The sequence below is a fragment of the Colossoma macropomum genome, unplaced genomic scaffold, assembly GCF_904425465.1.
Source record: "Colossoma macropomum unplaced genomic scaffold, Colossoma_macropomum, whole genome shotgun sequence".
In the NCBI taxonomy this organism is placed as follows: Eukaryota; Metazoa; Chordata; class Actinopteri; order Characiformes; family Serrasalmidae; genus Colossoma; species Colossoma macropomum.
The window spans coordinates 20,581,578-20,603,054 of NW_023494786.1; the positions used below are offsets into that span (position 1 = coordinate 20,581,578).

Here is a 21,477-nt window from a genome sequence, read left to right on the forward strand (position 1 = left end):
TAATTTTACTGTGGCATCAACTTTTGGCCATACTGCCCACTACTGTGTTAGAGCATCTGTTTTGAAAATGATAAAACAGTAGTCTGCTGTCATCTCATGGATTCATGGTCACAGATGACCGAGGCATAGCAGAGAGTCAAACTTGAGTCCCAGTAATAGGAAACCACTTAGCCTCTATTCCATACTGGCCTTATAATGAGCACAGGTTAAATGTGCCTGTAACAGTGCAGCACAGAGCCTGCAAAGCTGGTTGTAGATGATGGACAATAGCCTGCTTACTTGCCCCCCTCAAACTGATGTAACTGAGGACAATACACTAATCATTACTTACCTTTAGTTTGGAATTGTGAGCAACAGCCGGCGACTTGTCTTCTTTGGGTGGTATGTGCAGCTCCCATTTTCCAAACTCTTTCTTTTTGTACGGGTGAGAGAATTTATCCCAGCCATCTACTCAAAGCAAGGAAAAACCCATGTTAATTCCAAAACAATTGCAGTGCTACTGCTCTAAAAAGTTCCAAACATTTCCCACTGAACAACATGTTCCAACAGTGAAGAAAAATCAAGTGATTTTGAATGACCTTCAAGATAATATTAAAAATACATATAACACTTTATATATTTGATTTAAGAAATGGATTTGGATACAACCCCAATTCCAAAATAGCTGGGATGCTGTGTAAAATGTAAATAAATGTTAATAAAAACAGAATGCAATGTTTTCCATTGGTAAAAGTGCTGGAATGCAGGCAGGTCAGTTCAGCACCCGGACTCTTCTTCTGCGAAGCCATGCTGTTGTGATGCATACATTATGTGGTTTAGCATTGAGTTGCTGAAATATGCCAGGCCTTCCTTGAAAGAGACGTTGTCTGGATGGGAGCATATGTTGTTCTAAAACCTCTATATACCGTTCAGCATTGATGGTGCCTTTCCAGATGTGTAAGCTGCCGACGCCATAGGCACTAATGCAACCCCATACCATCAGAGATGCAGGCGTTTGAACTGTGCGCTCCTAACAAGCCGGATGGTCCCTCTCCTCTTGAGTCCGCAGGACATGGCGTCCATGGTTTTCAAAAAGAATTTCAAATTTTGATTTATCTGACTACAGAACAGTTCAGACTACAGTCCATTTTAAATGAGCTTTGGCCCAAAGAAGATAGCGGTGTTTCTGGATCGTGCTGACATACGGCTTCTTCTTTGCATGATACAGCTTTAACTTGCATTTGTGGATTGCACAGCAAACTGTGTTCACAAACAATGTTTTCTGGAAGTGTTCCTGAGCCCATGCGATGATTTCCTGTACAGAATCATGCCTGTTTTTAATGCAGTGCCGCCTGAGGGCCCGAAGATCATGAGCATCCAATATTGACTGTCAGCCTTGTCCTTTGCGTACAGGGATTTCTCCAGATATGGGTCTATGAGATTTGCAAGTCACCGTATTCTGTTTTTATTTACTTTTTAGGAATGGGAGTTGTATTTAAACAGTTTATATCAAGTGGTATGATAAACACATTTTTAATTCACATTATAGAAAATACCCCATCTTAATGAGTAGTATGAGCAGAAGTCATAATTACTCAAACACTTTACTGCTCATTATACAAGTATATGTGCCTGTTTTAGAATAATTCAAATAATCATGGTATGCAGTTCCCTGCGAAATGTTCTTTCAGAAATTGGTTGTGAAGGACCTGCGTTGACTTTTTAGGAGCAATTCTTGCCTGGAAGCGAAGCAATTTTTATTCACAAGCTGTGAAACACACCAGCGGTCCGTGTCTGTCAGTTTCGACTTTCAACCACAATTCTATGAGAATTTCCTGTAGGTTGAGATTTTTGCGACTGCTGAAAGACCCGTGCGACCATACGCTTCGATACACCTGCAAAGTCAGCTACTTCCTTCACAATATGATCTTTGGCACGCCACAATGCAATCACTTCTTTTTGCCAATCATTAACATTTGCTTTGTGACCCATTTTCCACACATCGAACGAGACATTCGCTGCACAGTACCACCTCTTCTCAATCTGTGAATCCTGTTGCACACCCTGCAGGTATTTATAGCCCAATCATCCTCATGCAACGCCATCTGCAGGAGCCTGAAGTTACTACCACCTCAAACATACAAGGTGACTAATTTTTTGTCCGGGGAGCTTAAAAGCTACATGCATTGCAAGCCATAAGTAATTGGACAATAACACAGTCTTGATTTGGCATTGTACGCAGACATCTGACATGAAACAATGATTTTAAAAAAAGCACAAATGTCAGCCTTAATTTTAGGATATTTGCTTCTATATAGGGTGAACCACACAAGAAAGCCACAGAGTCCGACAGGTACAAGACAAATTCTAAAATTCTCATTTAGTACTTGGCTGCAAATACTTTTGCAATGGATGACTGCCCAAAATCTTCAACCCACAGACATCACCTGATACTAGGCATCTTCTCTGATCTGCTAGGCTTGTACACCAGCCATTTCTCAGCTCAGCTTGTTTTAGGGTTTTTGCCTTCACTCTTGTCTTCAGTAAGTGAAATGGAAGCTCAGTGGGGTTCAGGACATAAGATTGACTTGGCCAGTCAAGAACATTTCACTTTTTGGCCCTGAAAATCTCCAAGGCGCTTTAGTAATATTTTTCGGGTCACTGTCCTGCTGCAAGGTGAAGCGCCATCCACTAGTTATGTTTTGAGGCATTTTGAGTGTTTCAGTGTTTCTGTACACTTCAGAATTCATCCTGCTGCTGCTGTTGGCAGGCGCACCATCAATAAAGATAACTGAACCTCTTCCACTGGCAGCCATACACAATCATGCCACAGTGCTTCCTCAGATGAGGTAGTGAAGTAGTAAGCAGCAGCTTTTTCTCATACAATTAAAGTTAAGGCTAATCTTCACCTCATCTATCTGTAAGACTTTATCCCATGGTCATTCTGTTCTTGAGGCTTAGCAGTGGGAATTTATGTTGTAGCAAATCCTATGAAGTGATGCTGGTTATTCTTCTCTTAAACATCTATATATGTCTTCCATGATCTGCTGCTGCAACTGCAAAATTCAAGCTCTTAATGTACCAAACAGCTGATTTTGACACATCTAAAATGTTTTAAATGTGTCAAAATCCACTTAGAGAGAAAACAGCAACAAGCTCCAGATGCAGATGCACATCTGGAATGAACCTATTTAATATAAAACAACAGGTCTAAGTATAAAGCTATATAGATAGCTCATTCATGAACTAATGATGCAATGGCACAGCTGGCCAAAAAACAACTGAGCAGCCAAGTTTACAAATATTTATAGGGAAATGAGATAATAATGTATACAAGAGCTGTGATTCCTATATTGTTCACCCGATACAGATCTAAATATCATTCAATTAAAGCTCCAATTCAATGTATTCATCGCTTTATTTTAAAATCCAGCATGATGGAACACAGAATGCTAATTCGAATAAATATTGCACTACTGTCCAATTATACACAGGACAGTGCAAAAGGCCACCCTTCAGTTATTGTAATGTATGGCCATTGAGTACAATTTGTTCATTTGACAGCACTTTGGGGGGGGGTCTCAACAACTAAAGACTATATCACATTTTTCAATATTTAGTGCAGCTTTATTACAGCTTCTATTCTCTTTTTCACACCTCCAAAGTTCAGTTTTAGAAGTTGGTTGCATTTTATGCTTCTCACAGTCCAAGTAAACCTTCATAATGTAAAGGTTCTTTACCAATTTAAGGGTCTATCTGAGAACTTTACAAAGATTCTTTTCGCTCACTCCCTCGCAAAAATGTTTCTCTAAAGAATCCTCTGTTAAAATGTTTTGATAAGAACCAGGAATGGTATCTTGGGAAGAGCGGAGAACACCAGCAATTTATTTACTTAATGTGCAAATTTTCTTCTTTTGTCCATTGCCTTCTTGACTGCTACACATCCTTTCAGACTCATAGTATGAGTTGTCTTCTCACAGTGGAAGGATGGACAGAAACACCTGTGGATTCTTTCAGATCTGAAGCAAGAGTGGAGCTTTATTTTCTCCTCTCTCTCAAAGATGAAAGCTGTACTGTTCATCTGATGGCCACAGTTTTGGTGTCATGCACCAGGGTCTTGTATTAATGTTAGGAGTCCCATTTTGCAATCTTTTAATCATTTTTTGAACTACAGTTTTGGAAACTCCTGTTTTTTTCCCCCACTTATTTTCCTTTGACTTTCCCCTTCCTCCCTTTATTATTAAACGCTTTTATTTTTGAAGCACTTTGAAGATCATCTCATGTCTAATCTCCTAAGAACTATCTCCTCAAAATGAATAACTTGTATTTAAAGGCTGTTAAAAATGGAAACTAAATGAATTAATGGTTTTTGACTTTTGCACAGTACTGTATGTATAAAACAGCTGTGATTCCTATATTGTTCTCCCAGTATAGATGGAAACACCTCAAAACTACAGCTGGAATTCTGCAGGGGAAAACTCAGTCATCGTTTCATTTCAAATCCAGTGCATTCACCACAGAAGCAAAACAACAAAAATTGTGTCACTGTCCAATTACTTATGAACTGCAGCTTCTGATGCTTTGAATAAGAAAATATGAGTGAAACCTTTGGCAAAGAAATATCTATTTGCAGATTAGAAATTCAGGGATCAGCCCTAATTTGAATATAGAAAAAAGGGAGAAAATGTTCTGTACTCTTGCGCTTCCTTTTCTTAGAGAGATCACTCGCATTGAATAAAAAAGGTTTCAGAAGACAGTTCCTTTATGATGCCAGGCTCTAATTTTGTTTTACATGCGATCCAAGACAGCCTTGAAGTCTTTTTCTTCCCTTGGCAGATGTACATAAAGTTCTTTTTATTTAGTGTTACAAAAGGACCCCAAACTAAAAAGCAATCAACTAAAAAATGAGAAAATAAAGATAAAGGTTTAGTGGTTTCACATTCATTAAACATTTTTGAGCACTTTATGAATTCCGGAATATATACACACATACCACACCAATAAAATAATAATGAAAAAATATCCAGTGGATTTTAATGAAGCTCTCTCTGTTAGTATTGTATAATTTCACTAGTTTTATTTTTAGAGCTCTATAAAAAAGTGCAAGTAGGTACCCTGGGCTGTGTTTCAATGAAACAGTGAGACATAAAAACAGGAAACAAGTGAAATTTATGGGACGGAAACTAAAGCGCAAATAAATTGATGCAATCTCATCAACAAAATATCAAAAGAGCAGAAACAAGCAAAAGTCCCCTTTAGGTAAGAAAAAAAACTGAAACTTGTACATACTGAAGTCTCCAGTGAGGAACAGTGCCTCGGCAGCTGGGGCCCACTCTTTAAAGACTAGGCTGTTGTCTGGCTGGCGGTGTGCACCAAAGCTCCTGTAGCTGCGTGTGAACTGATCAAAGCCTCCCTCGGCCTCCTCCAGGAGCGAGAGCTGCTTCTGGAACAAGCGATATCTTCCAAGCAAAGACAAGAAGAGAGATACACATCAATAAACAAGGATCGACTAGGACAAAACCTCACTATTCTCACCTTGAACGCAAGAAGGGCCCTGTAAATATTGTGAAAAATTAATCCGGTTGATGTCCCCAGGCTTCAAGCAGCAAAACACATCAGTGAAAGTTGGATTATCGAATGCCAGGATGCTAAGGGTGGCATACAGAAAATCAAAAGGCCGCTGGCAGATATTGGAGGAAAACAACACTCACTGATCCTCTCTGGCGTTCCAAAGCCCAGAATACGTAATTAACAAGCTAACTCAGTTAAGTGTTACGTTCACCATGTACTGAGAACTTTAGTATTCACCTGTTCTGAAATTTGACAACACAACAGCACAGGAGATACACGCTATAGTCCCACCACACCTTTAGACAGGACGCAGCAAAAACGCTGCAGGAACTGGAAAAAAATAACAACAATAACAACCTCTGAATCATCAGAATACTTCAAACTAAGGTAGAACACGATATTGGGCCTCAGTCAAACAGCAACTTTTGGGTTTATATTTATTTCCAAACAAGCAACTTTATGTTTCAGAAGCAGACTGTGGCAGTGAAAGAAACATAAATCACCCCCAACACACCAGAGCAGATCCTTTCAGCTAAAGCCCAGTGCTTCTCAAATAAGTAAATAAAGAAATAAACTATCGAGTGCTTTCCACCTCCATTACCAACCGTTATAAATCAGACTGCCTTGTTTAAGAGCCAAATAAACAGCCATTTGGATATTACCAAATGTCATATACCAGAATTACTTTTACTAGTGCTCTAAATCTACCAACGCTACTTTCAATAACTATACTAATAATTTATTATTATTATTTTTTTTTATATATATAAGCACATTCACCCATTCTCTTGATCTTGTGTATACTCTACTATTCAAAAGCTTGGACTCAATGAGTGTGCTTATGATAACTGCAGAAAATCAGGTTGTCAGTAATTCGTTCATGTTTACATAATCAGATAATAGGAAAACTCCAGACCTACATGAGTCAGGCAATTATCAGATTTCTGTTTTGCAACCCGCCAATAAACTTACAGAATAAGATGTGACATAAATGTAATGTAAAACTCCAACATCATGCCGTGGCAGAGCGTCTCTGGTGCCTCGAGTATCAGATAGTACCAAGAGTAATCACAGCATGTAGGAAGCCTCATAGAAAAGCATGTACACATCAAGCTCAAGCTCATTTTACACTCTACTAACACACATTTAGTTAAAATAAACTTTTAACACCATTTACTGAATTTATTAGCTAATGTATTTAGTAATGCATTAGTTCATTTTTTCGTTTGGTATCAGTTAACTAACTCTTCATAAACTCACTGTTTTCCAGCTACAAGGTATGGGGAGAAATATGATGTGGCTGGGCTGCTTATGTTAGCTGAGGTAAAAACAGATGATTAGCATTTGTCCGTTTGCCTTAAAGACTTTAGACTGACACGTTTCTCTGTATAAATTTCAAGCCGCATGTACCAGATTATGGACAGTAACCATGCAAACCACACTCAACAGGAAGTTTATCATTATATCATGTAATTCAGCAGCAGTTGTACATACATTATATCTAATAAATTACTATATTTAATGATAAAAAGCTAAAATATTTAAAAAAACCCTTCAAGATTTAGTTCTCAACAGTACAATTTGTACTATACTGATGATTCTGGACAGTTCTTTCGATAACTGCGATATATGTCAGCCTTGAAAACAGAAAGACTGCTCAGTTTCCCACTGTGGACAAACAAATGAAGTAATAAATCTCTCCCTTTCCTATCTGACCCTTGGACATGAACCAGCATATGATCCTCAAAGTCATGGCCATTATAAGAAATTCAGAGGCTGCGGATTGGACGGAGGACTTGCTTAGTGGCGCCCCATAAAGTAGTGTTATTCTCGGCATGTCCACCGGCTTGTGTCCCAGATGATTAGAGTCTGGAGAAGACATCCAAAACTGCATCTCAATCAGTCTGTCAAGGTGACTTCATAGGAAGTTGATTTCCAGCACAGTCATTACCGTAACTCGAACGGCTGCAGAATCAAACCTTGGGCCAACCCGCTTATTAGTAATAATGAGTGCAGAACTGGAGTAGACTGTGGCCGTCCTTGATATCCATATCCTAGAAACAATGTAACAAGTCTTTCTAGTGTTTCTATACCAAAAAATCATTTCCTAATAATACGCAATAAATATTGTTTGTTTGTTTTTTTTCTTCCATAGTATTAAACTCATTAGCAAGAGCAAGCATACTGTTGTTTTTAGCCATATTGCCCAGACATTTACAATTGCTACTGTTACTGAAAGAAATTCATCCTATAAACATTCTATAAAAATGATGCTAATCAGTATTAAAGCTCTTACATGAGGCAAAAAGAGCAATGATACTTTTTACAGGTCACATTACTTAAACATATAGGTGTCACATTGAGAGTGTGTGACCTCCCAGCATCCTTGCCCTCAATTTTTCTCTTTGCTCATACTTTCAATTCCCCATTTTTAACATGCACTGTACCTTGTGTAGGCCTACTGTGATGTGTTAGCATAACATTTCAAGATATTCCTAAGGGGCTGTCACATCATACCGTGCTTCATATCTCTTTCAAAGCCAGCAGTGGAAATGCAGTGTTGCACACTGCACTGGAGAGAAATGGACAATTCAGAGATTAATTTGTTTGTTCTCAATTAAAACTTTTAAAACTGCATGCAGAACAGTACACACACAAAAATCAATTAAGTACACTTGAAAGCAAGTTATCCAATTTATGCCCCACAGCAGTGGTTAACACTGCCCCCCCCCCTTCAGCCCCCTCACATATCTGAGAACAGCTCAGCACACCACAAGCACAGGCACAAAAAGAAAATAAGTCGTTCCACTTCCTCTCTACATATTCATTAAGAATCTTGCACAACAACTGTCAATTCTGGATAATTGTGCATTTTCTCAGAACTTTCTGCACTTTTCACTTAAGTGAAAAAAGAATACCATTATATGTTGTCGCTCTCAGGACAAAACCCTGCATCTTATATACATGCAATTTATAACAGCAAACATTTTATTTTATTTTCTATACATTATCTTTTTAACTACAAATTTATGCACATTTGTGAGATCCTGCTGGTGTGGATTTCCTCCCCTTTGGTGATGTACGCAAAAGCATTTTGAGTGATAATAGCTCTGCATTTTTAGACTGCTAAATGTGCTTTTCTAATGACATGGCATATATCATGTCATTTATCATTCAGATCGTAATCATTTAATTTTAAATATTTTTGTGGGTTCTTTTTTTTTGTTTGTTTGTTTTTTACAGAATTTGAAAAGACCAGATGCCTATCACATTGTGTAAACTTACCTTGATTAATGGACTAAAAAACTATCCATAAATACTTGGAATAAAATCTTGTTACAATAATGTACATAAAAGGTTAAGAACCCTTCTCCAGCATTCTCAGCAAATATGGTTCCTTCATTTGGAACAATAGTGGAACGCTTTTTGGTGCAACACAGAAGCATTTGTAAAACTTTCTTTAAATAAACTTAACCAACATCTCAGTCATTGAGAATAACAATTTCACCAGGCAAAGAACCATTAAAGCATTCAAGTGTAGCAATTTAGTTCACTAACAACTGTAACAACATTAGCAACTGTAACTATGCCCACAATACCTCTGAAAAACGTTACAGTAAGCCGCAGCATATTTGTAAATCTGAAAATTTACCCGATTTCCCAAGAGACTGGTGGAAAGAGTGAATTGTTACTATTTCCCAAACCGAAGACACTAGAGGAGATGTGCAAGTTCTCAGTTAATGTGTGGAAGAACGCATTACCACACTAGAAAAGAGAATTTCCAGAAAAAGAATTGTTAAACCAAATATTGTTGCCATTGAAGCACTGCTATTGTGAGTGAGTTAACAGGCAGCTAATGCTGGAGTAGCCAGCCAACAGGACTCCCTAAATACCAGGGAGTATTTCACACACTGACCTTTATGAAAGAACCCTTGAAGAACCTGTTCCTGAAGCGTGTAGCACCAAGACTGGTTCAATGGTTCAACTGGTTTACAATAGTTCACTATCTGAGGCTGAACCCAGTGAAAAAAAGAAAAACAAACATGACTCTGTTCATGAATAGATTTGTAGGCATGTTATTAGCATGACATTAAAGGTGGTTTTAGTCAATGGCCTAATTGCATTTAGTCACTTCTTTTGGGATCAGTAAGTTTCACCCCACCACTTCTGGAGGCGCGTCACCACCCCTGATATGCTAATCATTTAAACTATATTTACTTGAAAATAGTACAAAACAACATATCAAATGTTGAAACTGAGAAATTTTATTGTTTTTCAAAAAAATTATGCCCATTTTCAATTTTATGCCAGTACTATCTTTTAAAAAAGCTGGGACAGGGGCAATCTCCAATCTGGAGAAATTTCTGTAAAACATAAGGCTGTAAACCAGCATTGGATGGTTGTGATCTTCAGGACCTCAGGCACCACCGCATTAAAAACCAACACGATTCTGTAGTGAAAAATCACTGCATGGGCTCAGCAACACTTCCAAAAACCACTGTCTGTGAACACAGTTCGTAGAAGTATCCATAAATACAAGTTAACACTTTACCATGCAAAGAAGAAACCATATATAAACAGGACTGAGAAACCCCGCCGCCATCTCTGGGCCTGAACTCATTTAGGATGGACTGAAACAAAGTAGAAAAGTGTCCTGTGGTCCCAACAAATCAAAATTTGAAATTCTTTTTGGAAATCATGTGAAGGCACCATTAATGCTGATCGATATATATAGAGGTTTTAGAGCAACAAATGCTGCCATCCTGATAGTGTCTTCTTCAGGGAAGGCCTTGGTTATTTAAGTAAGACAATGCCAAACCACATTCTGCACGTATTACAACACCATGGCTCTGTAGTAAAAGAGTCCAAGTGCTAAACTGGCCTGCCTGCAGTCCAGACCTGTCACCCACCGAAAACATCTGGTGCAATAAGAAATGAAAAATACGACAAAGGCGACCCTGAACTGTTGAGCAGCTGAAATCCCATATCAAGCAAGAATAGCAAATTCATTTCACTTTCAAAACTAAAGCAGTCGGTCTCCTCAGTTCCCAAATGCTTAGAGTGTTGTTAAAAGAAGAGGTGATGAAACACGGTGGTAAACATGTCACTGTCCCAGCTTTTTTGAAACGTGTTGCTACCATCGCATTCAAAATAGGCATATATTTTTCAAAAACAATAAAATTTCCCAGTTTCAACCTCTGATATTTTGTCTTTGTACTATTTTCAATTAAATATAGGATGTAAATGGTTTACACATCATTGCATTCTGTTTTTATTCTGCAGTGTCCCAACTTTTTTGGACATAAGGTTGTACATAAATACAGTATATTGGTGATCTATACCACATCAGTCAGAAATTTTAATTATACTATGATATAACCTTTTGGCCACACTGTCCACTAATGCATAAGCTGACTTTTTTTGGGAGGAGGGTTTTTACCCAATTTTCCTTTTAATTTACACATGTCCAATTACATTTCCAATTAGTTAGGTCTCCCCATCATATAATCCTACAAAACAGAGGGTGAGTGCTAGCATGTACTTCCTCTGAGTCATGTGAAGCTCCACCACATCTTTTCAAACTGCCACAAACGCAACGTCACTGGGCAGCTCAGCGCATCTGGTGCTAAACACTAACTGTCAAATCTGTAACTTCAACTAAAAGACACCCGTGTTAGCTAACAGCACACCGTGACAGGGGGAGACAGATGGCCATCCTATCTATCCAGATAGAACAAGGCCAATTATGTTACTTTCATCTAAATATCTCATCATGTCCATTTCTGACTAAATGTTTAACATGAGGGGCTCTTTCTCCCCCAAAAGTCCAAGCTTTTTGTTGGTTGTCAGTCAGGTTTGTTTTGGTGTCATAATAGTGTCATCGTATATGAGTTATAACAGAAACTGCCCCAAAATTTTGCTGTATGAGAGACAGTGGACTGTCAGCTTATGACAGTCAAGCCATGGTCATTCTTTAGTCACAGTAATATTAAACCACTGATTGGCATATGAACATAGTCAGCAAATCATGCACTGGAAGATTATGTGTCCTAGAAATTTATCCTATAAGCGACGATTAAATCATAGTCAGTAGCCAGTGCAACGCGGAACAAGATTCTTGCAGAACAGATTGTTGGATACAAAATAAGAGTCCACAGCCATAAAAATCTTGGCCTGTAATTGTTGTTTAGATTGGCAGACTTAAGTATGACTTCAAGTCATCACCATTTACAAACTGTCCATAAACAATACACACAGACTTACTAGCCACGGTTGTTATCTGATCGGACCAAATGGCAAAAGAAGAGCTTTCCTGAGCTTCTCATGCAACTTGGCAAGCTGTAGCAATTTTATCAATTCACTGTTCTCAAAGAGTGAGATGTGTGTTCACTTCATCCACCTGTGGGTCACAGAGCCACTCCATAGTTTTAATGCAGTCAGGTTTGACAAGCTGCTCTCCAGTACTGTGTTTTTTTGCCTTGGTTCTCAAGACTGTACACTCAAAAGATGCCTCCGTAGCCCTGTGCAAGGGTCAACCTCACCTGCTCTTTCAAATGCTTTCCAGAAATCTGTGCACCTTTTAGACAGTGCTAGCTGTCTTTTCTCTCAAAACTCCTAACATTTTTCAATGAAGTTTTATGTCCTGATGTCTCTTCATTTTGCTTGGCTTCAAACTATCCTGGGATGAAAGCGGTATGAAAGTGGTAAGTGATCCTTTCTGTAAAGGTAGCTTTCCATGACCAGTTAAACCTGCTTTTTTCAGCTCTCATGATCACAAACATCATTTATTGCTCCTTAAAAGTTTGGACAAGAATTATGCAATCCAGAAATGGCTGTGCAAGGTCCACAAGTGGGATCAGTGCATGTTGTGACATCCCCCAATGACCGGGTTCTTGAGAGAGGTCATGCTTTCCAAGAACACAATCCTGTGTATTGAAATACTATGGCAGCACAGTGAAAATCATCCCAAGGACTGGAATTGCCAACCTCTGGTATATACCCCAAGCCTCACTGAAAGAAATCAGAGCAGAAACTTCAGCAGTAAGTCTAAAAAACAACAGCACAAAAAGAGTGAAGATTCAGGCTGATGAAATCCAAAGCTCTTGAGTCGATGCCAGCAGTTTGTAAGTATTCAGCTTAGCCCATCTATTATCCGCACAGGTGTTCAGTGCAGGCCTGACTGAAGAGAACAGCTGGAGGAGTTGTATGATCTCACAGCAGAAAACACAGCCAGGCCAACATGGCCAGCATTCTATTAAGGCCGGTATTTTACTGCAGTCAAGACCTTGGCATTGCTGAGGATTGCTCCCTTTTGTACCTCCAACGTGAGCAACACTGTAACCCAGTAAGGCCATGTAAAGGGCATGTTGCCACAAATAAATAAACAAATTAGCAATAAATGAAAGTAGAAAATCGAAAAAGGAAAAACAAAACATGACTGCGTGTATAGAATGGGAGTCAACAGTGAGGTCAAAAAAGCTTAAAACTGCTCAACACACTGGCGTGCCCAAAAAAAATAAAAAATCCTCCATGTTGGTGCAAAACAGCAAACTAGTTAACTCGCTATGCATTATCAGCAACATGATTGTATCAGATAATTATACTAGCAAGAATTATTGTGCTACACACTGATCTGTAGCAAAAAAATGTAGCTAACAGTCATGCAGCTTTGGTTAGTCAAGGAGCTAACATAGCAGTTAGCAAGCTGGCTAACTTGCCTACTATAAACAGTAAAAACATTAAAGTGAACATAAATATTTCAAATAATTACATACATGACATGTAGCAAAACAGGTAGATAACTGGCATGATTGGCAGCAGAAGTGTGACTTAGTCAAGGAGCTGGCCAACTCATGCACTACAAACAGTAAAACTACAAAAGATAATAATACAGTCTTCCAACTGACTGGGTATCATGCGGCCTCTCACATGTTTATTTATAGCCAGTGGGGAAGAAATGTTAAGAGTTGTGCTTAGACACTGGTTAAATTAGCATTTCCATTTTGGAGGGTCAGTGCTATATGAAGGGCTGCCTCTTCAGAGACCAAAATAGTAGCACTGTTGGTCAAAGATGCAAATTTGGATGTCAAAGACCAACTCGAAACGAAATTCTGCAAGCAAAATTTATTTGGCTAATAAGTCTGAGACGCCAAACTACTCATGGCAGCAAATTCCATTGAAACAAATGTAATTTCCCCAACATAAATTCATAAATAAAGTTTGACTGCATCTTTTTCACACAATGTGAAGCACAAATGGTTAAACACAAAGTGCATCCTATATGCTACAAATAGTTTTGTGTTCTCTCTCAGCTGTGAGAAATGACTTTCGGGTGGCATTTGATCAGGCACAAGCAGAGGATTTGTTCCAACACACTACAGCAATATGTGGATAGAACAGATCGTCATTAGAGGTAAGCATGGGTACTCAAGTATTCAGTTTTTAGAGATGCCAGTATTCAAACACTGAAATCACTGTTTGGGTATTTGTTGCGTTTCATCATAGGAGATGGATAAAATATAAAGACCAATGATTTAGTGAAACATCAATTTTATGTTTAATAGGACTGTAAAAAGTGAGTTTTGCTCCTATTTGTGAGTATGCATGTTATACTTTGCTACTCCGAAAGCATGAGTGGCTTAACATGTGCTAGTTGTTAAGGATGTAACAGAGATAGCATGGATTTTATACTTCAAACTAATATGTTGGCACATCGTCCACTGAAAAGAAAAAAGATGAGTTTCTGTCAGCACCCAGAGTTGCACCTATTAGCTCTAGCTTTAGCTCATTAGCTCATCTGGGGCAGCTTTCTTTATGTTACTCATCCAGCATGAAAACCTACTGATTCCCCTGAGCTATTTTTGAATTATAAAACATGTTTTGAAATATACTCCTCTGCATGATGCAAAATGTTTGCGCACACCAATGCTGTCACCTAAAACGGTGAGCCTACAGCCTTACATTAATTTCATGGCACATCGAATATCAAAATTACACAGAATGCACATCCCTAATCATCATCACTGCAATCAATGAATACTATGCTACACCTTTATTTGGGCTTCTCTAACCAAGCAAGAAGATTCTGGAACATTAATGAAATTCACCCCGGCTATGGGGTTGCCAGGTCTCTTTTGAATTAGTCATCAGTAGTCCTGGCACTGCGCTGCTCCGGTTAGACTCAGCATGATTCTGAACAAGCTTGTGGAGTTGGACGCTTACATTCATGAGAAATCCTGCTGGTGCACTGGGCTGTCTCGTGCAAGGTTTGATCAACAGCTAACTGACACTCGCTGTGGCGCCTGCCTATGTAAAATTATTTATGGTGGGGGTCTTTCATGGGCCAGACAGGTGCGGTAGGCACGTCTGCAGTTTGCTGGAACCCATGCTGTGTCAGAGTCGGAACTGCCGCGCACACTCATCAGCAAGGGCCAACATCTCACTCACCACTAAAAGAAACCTCAGACACTCAGCATAAACAGCACATTACTGGTGCCGAAACGAAGCATACAGGACATGTACAGAGACAGGACTAGTTCATACATCGATGTGAAATAATAAACTAAGGGAAGGTGATATGAAAATAATATTTTCGTGATAGATGATATCAGTGCTGGAGCAGACAATCGGGGGCATCGGGACAATTCCCTGTGGGCCAGAAAGGCTTTGGCCTGGTTACTATAGGCAAACAACATTGCATTTTTGCAAATGCCTCACTGCAGCTGACCCACCTTTTCTCCCATGCATGTAAACAAAAGAACACACTAATAGATGCCAAAACCAAATCTTTATTGTAGAACTAAACTGGCAGCTCCCTCCTGAAATTGTACAGCACTGTTTGTCAGCTTTCATAGAATGGATTAGCCTGTTTAAATTCGGCATGCTGAATCTGGGGCTGGTTGAAACAGAAGGCAGCATTCTCCAATATACATAATATGCACGGCTAAATGATGTAACCAAATTTAAAAAGTGAATCATGTGAAGATACACAATAACAACAACAAGCCAAACTGCAAAAATGGCACAGAAAGGCAAGAATAAAAAGCACTTGTGGCAAATGCACCACAATGCTCAATGAAATATATTGCGAGCTGGGTGTATTTTGAGATGTGACATGCTCATTAGTTTGCAGCACATTAACTGTTTCACATAAAAGCTTTATTCAGTTTTTACTTGACCACTGACTGGCAAGCTTGGTGATCTGACTATAGTAAATAAATAATATCAGATTTAGAGATTTTAGAGAGTGGTTCCTTTGCGGCTACTCTAGAACATCCCATTCAATTCTTAGTATTTTTCTATGGAGATTTCAGCTGTGTGGGTGCAACTGAACAACTACAATGGGTGCACCTTAAAAGTAGTGGAAAGTAGTGGAAGAATACTGGAAAACATGTTAAACAAAACATGCAATGTGCCATAACTTTTGTACAGGCTACATTTTATGATTTATTATGCCCTCCAATATGTTAAATTCAAAGCAAATTAGCAGTAATTGTGTATTAAAATGTGTTACAAAACATACAATTTGCCCTGGGGTGCTCACATTTGTGTACTGTTTTATGATAGGTGAGTTCCAGCAGGCCTGACAACACTAATACTTTTACATTTACACCTCACACACATTAATTACTCACGATAAAATTATATGTATGACAGTTTAAAGAACAAACTTCTCATTGCACATTTCCAATGTACCACTGGTTTTAGTTATTAACAAGTGATTAATAATTGGTTTTCAGTAAATTAAATTTACATGTAAAAATTCAGACATACAGCTTCTTTAAGCCATTTTTAACACTCAGGATTTAGAAATCTCTCAGATTTTTTCCTCTAACTTTGTATTCCCTCTTGAAGCCAAGCCAAAAAAAGCCAGCTGACTCGGCTTCCTCTCTTAACTAATGTTAATGCAAAGACTAGCGCATGGTGGGGTTCACTCATTACACTCAATTACATGTCCTGAAAGCACATGCCATCCTATTAATTATTCCACTAAGGGAAAACCTCCAAATTAAATATTCATGAAAAAAAAACAGGGAAAAACACTTGCTTTAGCCTGTTTTGGTTCAATTGGCAGTCTGCCAGCCAAGTTAGCACATTCTAGCTATTCAGGGCATTGAGTAAAATTTTAGACTTTGCTCACAAGCAACAGTAGTCCTCATGGGCATCCTGTACCTGTGAGCTCATTTCCAGGCATAATTTGCTTTAGGTACATAAAGGTCAGTCATTTCACTCAAAAAAGGCTCATGTGAGTTAACTAACTGATAAATAATACCATGAAATCTCTTGTCCCTCATTGAAAAAGGATATAGATAAATTGCAATAGAAATTCCAATATGATTTTGATATTAAAGAGCAGCATAACAAGCTAAGAAAGGCTTAATCTTCTCTGAATAATCAGAGTTCATCTTGCGTCCCAGGAGAACGTTCCTCAGTGAGCGTCTGACACACATTTCCCAATCATTTTATACCGAATGAGTTGACCTTTAAAACAGTTCCCCAGAGGAAGGTAAAATTAGTAGCCTTTCCTAATTTAGTATCCTTCAGAGACAACCTCTCAAGACTTTGGTGGTAATTAACATTATACAACAGTTCTATTTCATCACTACAGATCTCTATGGCGACGGTCACGGGTTCTGAAACGACATCTGATAAAAACTCTACCTCGAACTGTGATCAAAATGAGTGAATTCTAGTTGATTAGTGGTAAAGTCTGTTTGGGGACATTACCAGGGCAGCTATAAAATGCTCTCCTTTAAATGCAAAGGCTTATACCAATTTGGTTGGTGCAGTGAATATCAGTATTCATATTCAATATGAATACTGCAGAGCTGTTGTTCATCATTATCATCATTATCACTAATGATGGGGTGCATGACCATGATTTCCCATGCAATGTCAACACATCAAATACTGCATCTATCAAAATGGATTGTGCGCAGTCAAACTGACTGACATTCTCTTTGTAAGTTAAGGTCACCACTGCTTTAAAGGGAAACTCCACCAACATTTCTAAAGAATTCGACTGTTTCGGTGTAAAATGCACCATCCTACTGAAACAAAATTGTCAAAATTGTTCACAGTAGTGGTATTAGGAACCAGACATCTTAAGAGTTTTATATCTCTAAAAGCCATCTCACAGAAAGTAATTACATGCAATGGTTATAAACAGGTTGCCTGAAATATTGCTTTATGATGGTTTTGACAAACTTTTGGAACAAAACATATCTTAAAATCCTTTTATGGGGCAGGGATACACGCAGGGCGCTTTAATAAAACTGATTTTTTTCTGATTTTCTACTATTTTACCATTATGTCAACGTTACATATAAAAGCTCAGGCGATGGGTGTGGGTTCACTTGTCAATTTGGAGTAACTAAAATGGCTAAATTTCCACTGCTGATATTGACACCTCTAGTTCCAATAATCACCAATATAAAGAAATCAGAGTCAGTAGGTTTCTCTACAGTACTATTTCACATCAAACCACTTTGAATGACTTTGAATATTGACATCTCAACCATTGAAATATGCAGAAAAAAACAACAAAAAACAGAATTTCCCTTTAAAATCAAGTGTTTGATTACTTGTGCTGCGATGGACTGGCAACCTGTCCAGGGTGTATCCTGACTTCCGCCCAATGACCACTGGGATAGGCTCCAGCAGCCACCCGCGACCCAGAAGAATAAGCGGTTTAGAAAGTGTGTGTGTGTGTGTGTGTGTGTGTGTGTGTGTGTGTGTGTGTGTTTTGATTACTCAGCAACCAAAAGCCCATCTACAAATGCTACTAATCTACATATTACCATAGAAAGGTGCAGTAGCTGGAAGCATGTTATGCACATTAACTTAAAGCAGGACAATCTGCATTTCAAAGAGTTGTACTAATTGAAATGTAAAATCAGAGCTGATTCTGTCATTCAGAGTCATATACTTCTACAAAGTAAGCAAGTGCAAGCATGAAAAAGGAAAAATATAACACCTATAGCATTTAATACGTCTGCACAGTATGGACAAAATACTGCTACACTGTAATATGATTTGTGGTAAATAAAGTGAGGAGTGCACATTGATTCTGTAAAAATGATTTGTTGTAATAAATAATAAGTTAAAACCTGACTGAAATGGAGACATTTTTGAACTTGAAGGACTTGAAGAACTGGACAGATTATAACATACTGCTTACTGTTCTGTTAACTTAAAATTCAATTAACTCAATTTTTTAAGGCAGCCAGGTTATTGTATCAGTTATTAAAGTTATTGTATCAGCACATCGGTTCTAAAAGCTATGATGTAATTCTATTGCTCCAGATCTCTATCATGAAGTTGAAACCTGGTTTTGTTTTAGAGCACTTCTCTAAGATAAATGTTTATCTGTGTCTGTCCACTGTTCCATGTTGCCAAACTTTCAAGATGACAATAATCATCTAGGGCAACAAATCAAGATCTTCATTCAAGCAGAGCTTAATAAATATACTCAAGTTGTGGTGGAGTTTGCTGTGAAGTGAAATAGAAATGTAACATTTGCTGGATGTAACTGAGATGAAGTACTGCAGTAATGTTTAAAATATCACCTACAATATCAAACTGCTGCAAAAACTAAAATGAAGATTTAAACCCCTACAGGGCACAGCAGATGTTAATTGTCCTCATTATTCTAATTACTTCATTTGATTTGCTATGAGTGAAAACTAAATCATTACATGTTTTCGTTGCATGTAAAGTTTGAGTTTTCACAGGTAAGAAATAAAAGAAATTTCAATTTTGGCATGTTACACTACTAGATTGTTTACATGTCACGTTTCAGTTTTTACCATACTAACAACATCTCTACATGTTCTAAATTAACTTCTGATATTAAAATTGTGGACTGAAATGGGGGCAATATGACAATTTTATCATCATATTGTATGTCACTGTACACTTTTTGAGCATATTATGGCTGTCAGTAGCTGTCAGGACACTGAATAACTGCATGTTCCATTTCAAAGACAGTATAATTAATCCTGTCCAACTGGATTCAGTGCAGTATGTGAACTGTAATGTAATGTACACATATTTCTTTAAAGGGGAATTCCACTGATTTTTCAAAATGTCTGTATAATTCAGTCACTGATACGTAAACAAAGTCATGCAGAGTGGTTTGATGTGAAGTGATGTATTTTAGAGAAACGTGCCAACTTAGATTTTTATACAGTGGCGGTGATGGGAACCAGGGGTAACATTGTGTACAACGCAAAAATTGCCATTTTATTTACTATCCAAAAAATAGTAAAATCCAGTGAACCTACACGTGTTCTGACTTTTTTTATATATTATACTGAGAACGGTAAAATAGTGCTAAATCTGGAAAAATACATATTTGGGTTCTATTTTGCTTTAGATACCCTACATGTACATCTCCGCCATCAGTGGTATAAAAAATAGATACTCTCCTCACTTTAGTAAAACAATGTCTCAACAATGTCTCATTTAACCATATAACGTAGTAACTTTCTTTGAGGGAGCTTTTAGAGACGAACTCTTCAGACGTCTGGTTCCTATCACCACCCTACTAGAAGTTTCTTATTTCAAATCAAATCACTCAGAATGACTTTATTTAGATCTTAACCATCTAATTATGCACACCTTTTTATAATCGACTGATTTCCCCTTTAAGTATCGTGATAGGCTTTCTATGTCTGCCCCTTGATCGACTCTGCACAGCCGGCGCTGCTGAAACATGATCAGTTTGTGTACAAATGGGCGTCACCTTAGCTTTGCATCACCACTGTCAAACTTAGAGGAAGTGCAGCCTGTGAAGGAGACCCCCGTTAGACAGTAACGTTTCATTTTCCTTCAGTTTTTCAAAGACTCAGCTGACGTGAAACCCAACAGGAGGAACGTCAGCAGCATCATTTCATTTCTTTAACCCCGTACAATCCTGAGGAGCTAGCTGTGACTTTAGCACACACAGCTAGCCAAACACAGCTAGCTAAAGGAGTGAAGCTGCATTGTGGCCTAATGACTGTGGATGCGCAAAAAACACTTAGTTGTGCGATCTTAATTCGTCGTACGTGTTTGTCTGAATCCTAAAGGGCATGTTGGTTCTGCAGAGACATATTCTGCGCATTAGTGCAGACCTACAGTACTTAGAAGACATTCAGGACATACTCGCTATCCTGTCCGGACACGTAGGTTACGTCCTCATGCGAGGAACATGGTGACTGTGACCAGCTGCCAAATAACTTGCTCAAGCCAGAGAATTCGTTAACAGCATCTGTCTGACTGCACTTTAGATTAAAAAATGCCATTATTTCTTTAAGAAACAGCACTCAGATATGAGAAAAGGGTCGTCAGACATTACCGGCGTGTTAGTGTTGGGGCTATTACGAAGCGGCGCGATGCAAATGTTAGACTTAAAAGCACACTTTACCTCCTCTTAAAGTCCTTTTCATACGGTTTGAGGTAAGGATCCATTTGTAGAAGTGAGCTGAGCTCGGGAATAGCAACATTATCCTCAGCATCTGCCATGTTCGCGCCAGACGTGAGCAATCGAGTACAGGGCTCGTAGAGCAGAGCGCGCTTGAACGCCGCTCTAAGACAGGTTGCCGAAAGTGGGCAGTGGCTTTTATGTCGTGTGTGGTGCTGACAGATTACAGGGGGTCACTCGGTTTTACCTCGTAGCATAAAGTGCGTGTTTCGACATGAAAATGCACAGCCTAAATCAGAACGGGAACTGCTCCTTTAAGATGGCACCAGAGCTGTTAGAAAGGAGGAAGGAGCACATATACAGTTTCAATCATGTGCCCCTTGTAGTGCCCTTGGAAACATGCGGGGGGCTTCCACATAGGGGTCATGGGGGGTTGGTCACTCCAGCCCCTATGACCTGAGTGACACCAAGAAAGTGAGATCAGCGAATTATTGTGTTTGAAGGTGATAGGCTTTTAAAAG

General features: G+C 38.6%; 1 protein-coding gene across 1 annotated transcript in view; it reads right to left on the reverse strand.

Moving 5' to 3' along the window:
• gbe1b (glucan (1,4-alpha-), branching enzyme 1b) overlaps nt 1-21,144 on the reverse strand; it is a 136,433-nt gene extending 115,289 nt beyond the window's left edge. Inside the window, exons 1-3 of the mRNA XM_036563470.1 lie at nt 20,960-21,144; nt 5,269-5,438; nt 332-447 (exon numbers count right to left, since the gene is read on the reverse strand). Coding sequence (XP_036419363.1) covers nt 332-447; nt 5,269-5,438; nt 20,960-21,057 — 384 coding nt within the window. The 5' untranslated portion in view covers nt 21,058-21,144. The remainder of the gene's footprint in view (nt 1-331; nt 448-5,268; nt 5,439-20,959) is intronic.
• Nucleotides 21,145-21,477: the final 333 nt, after the last annotated feature.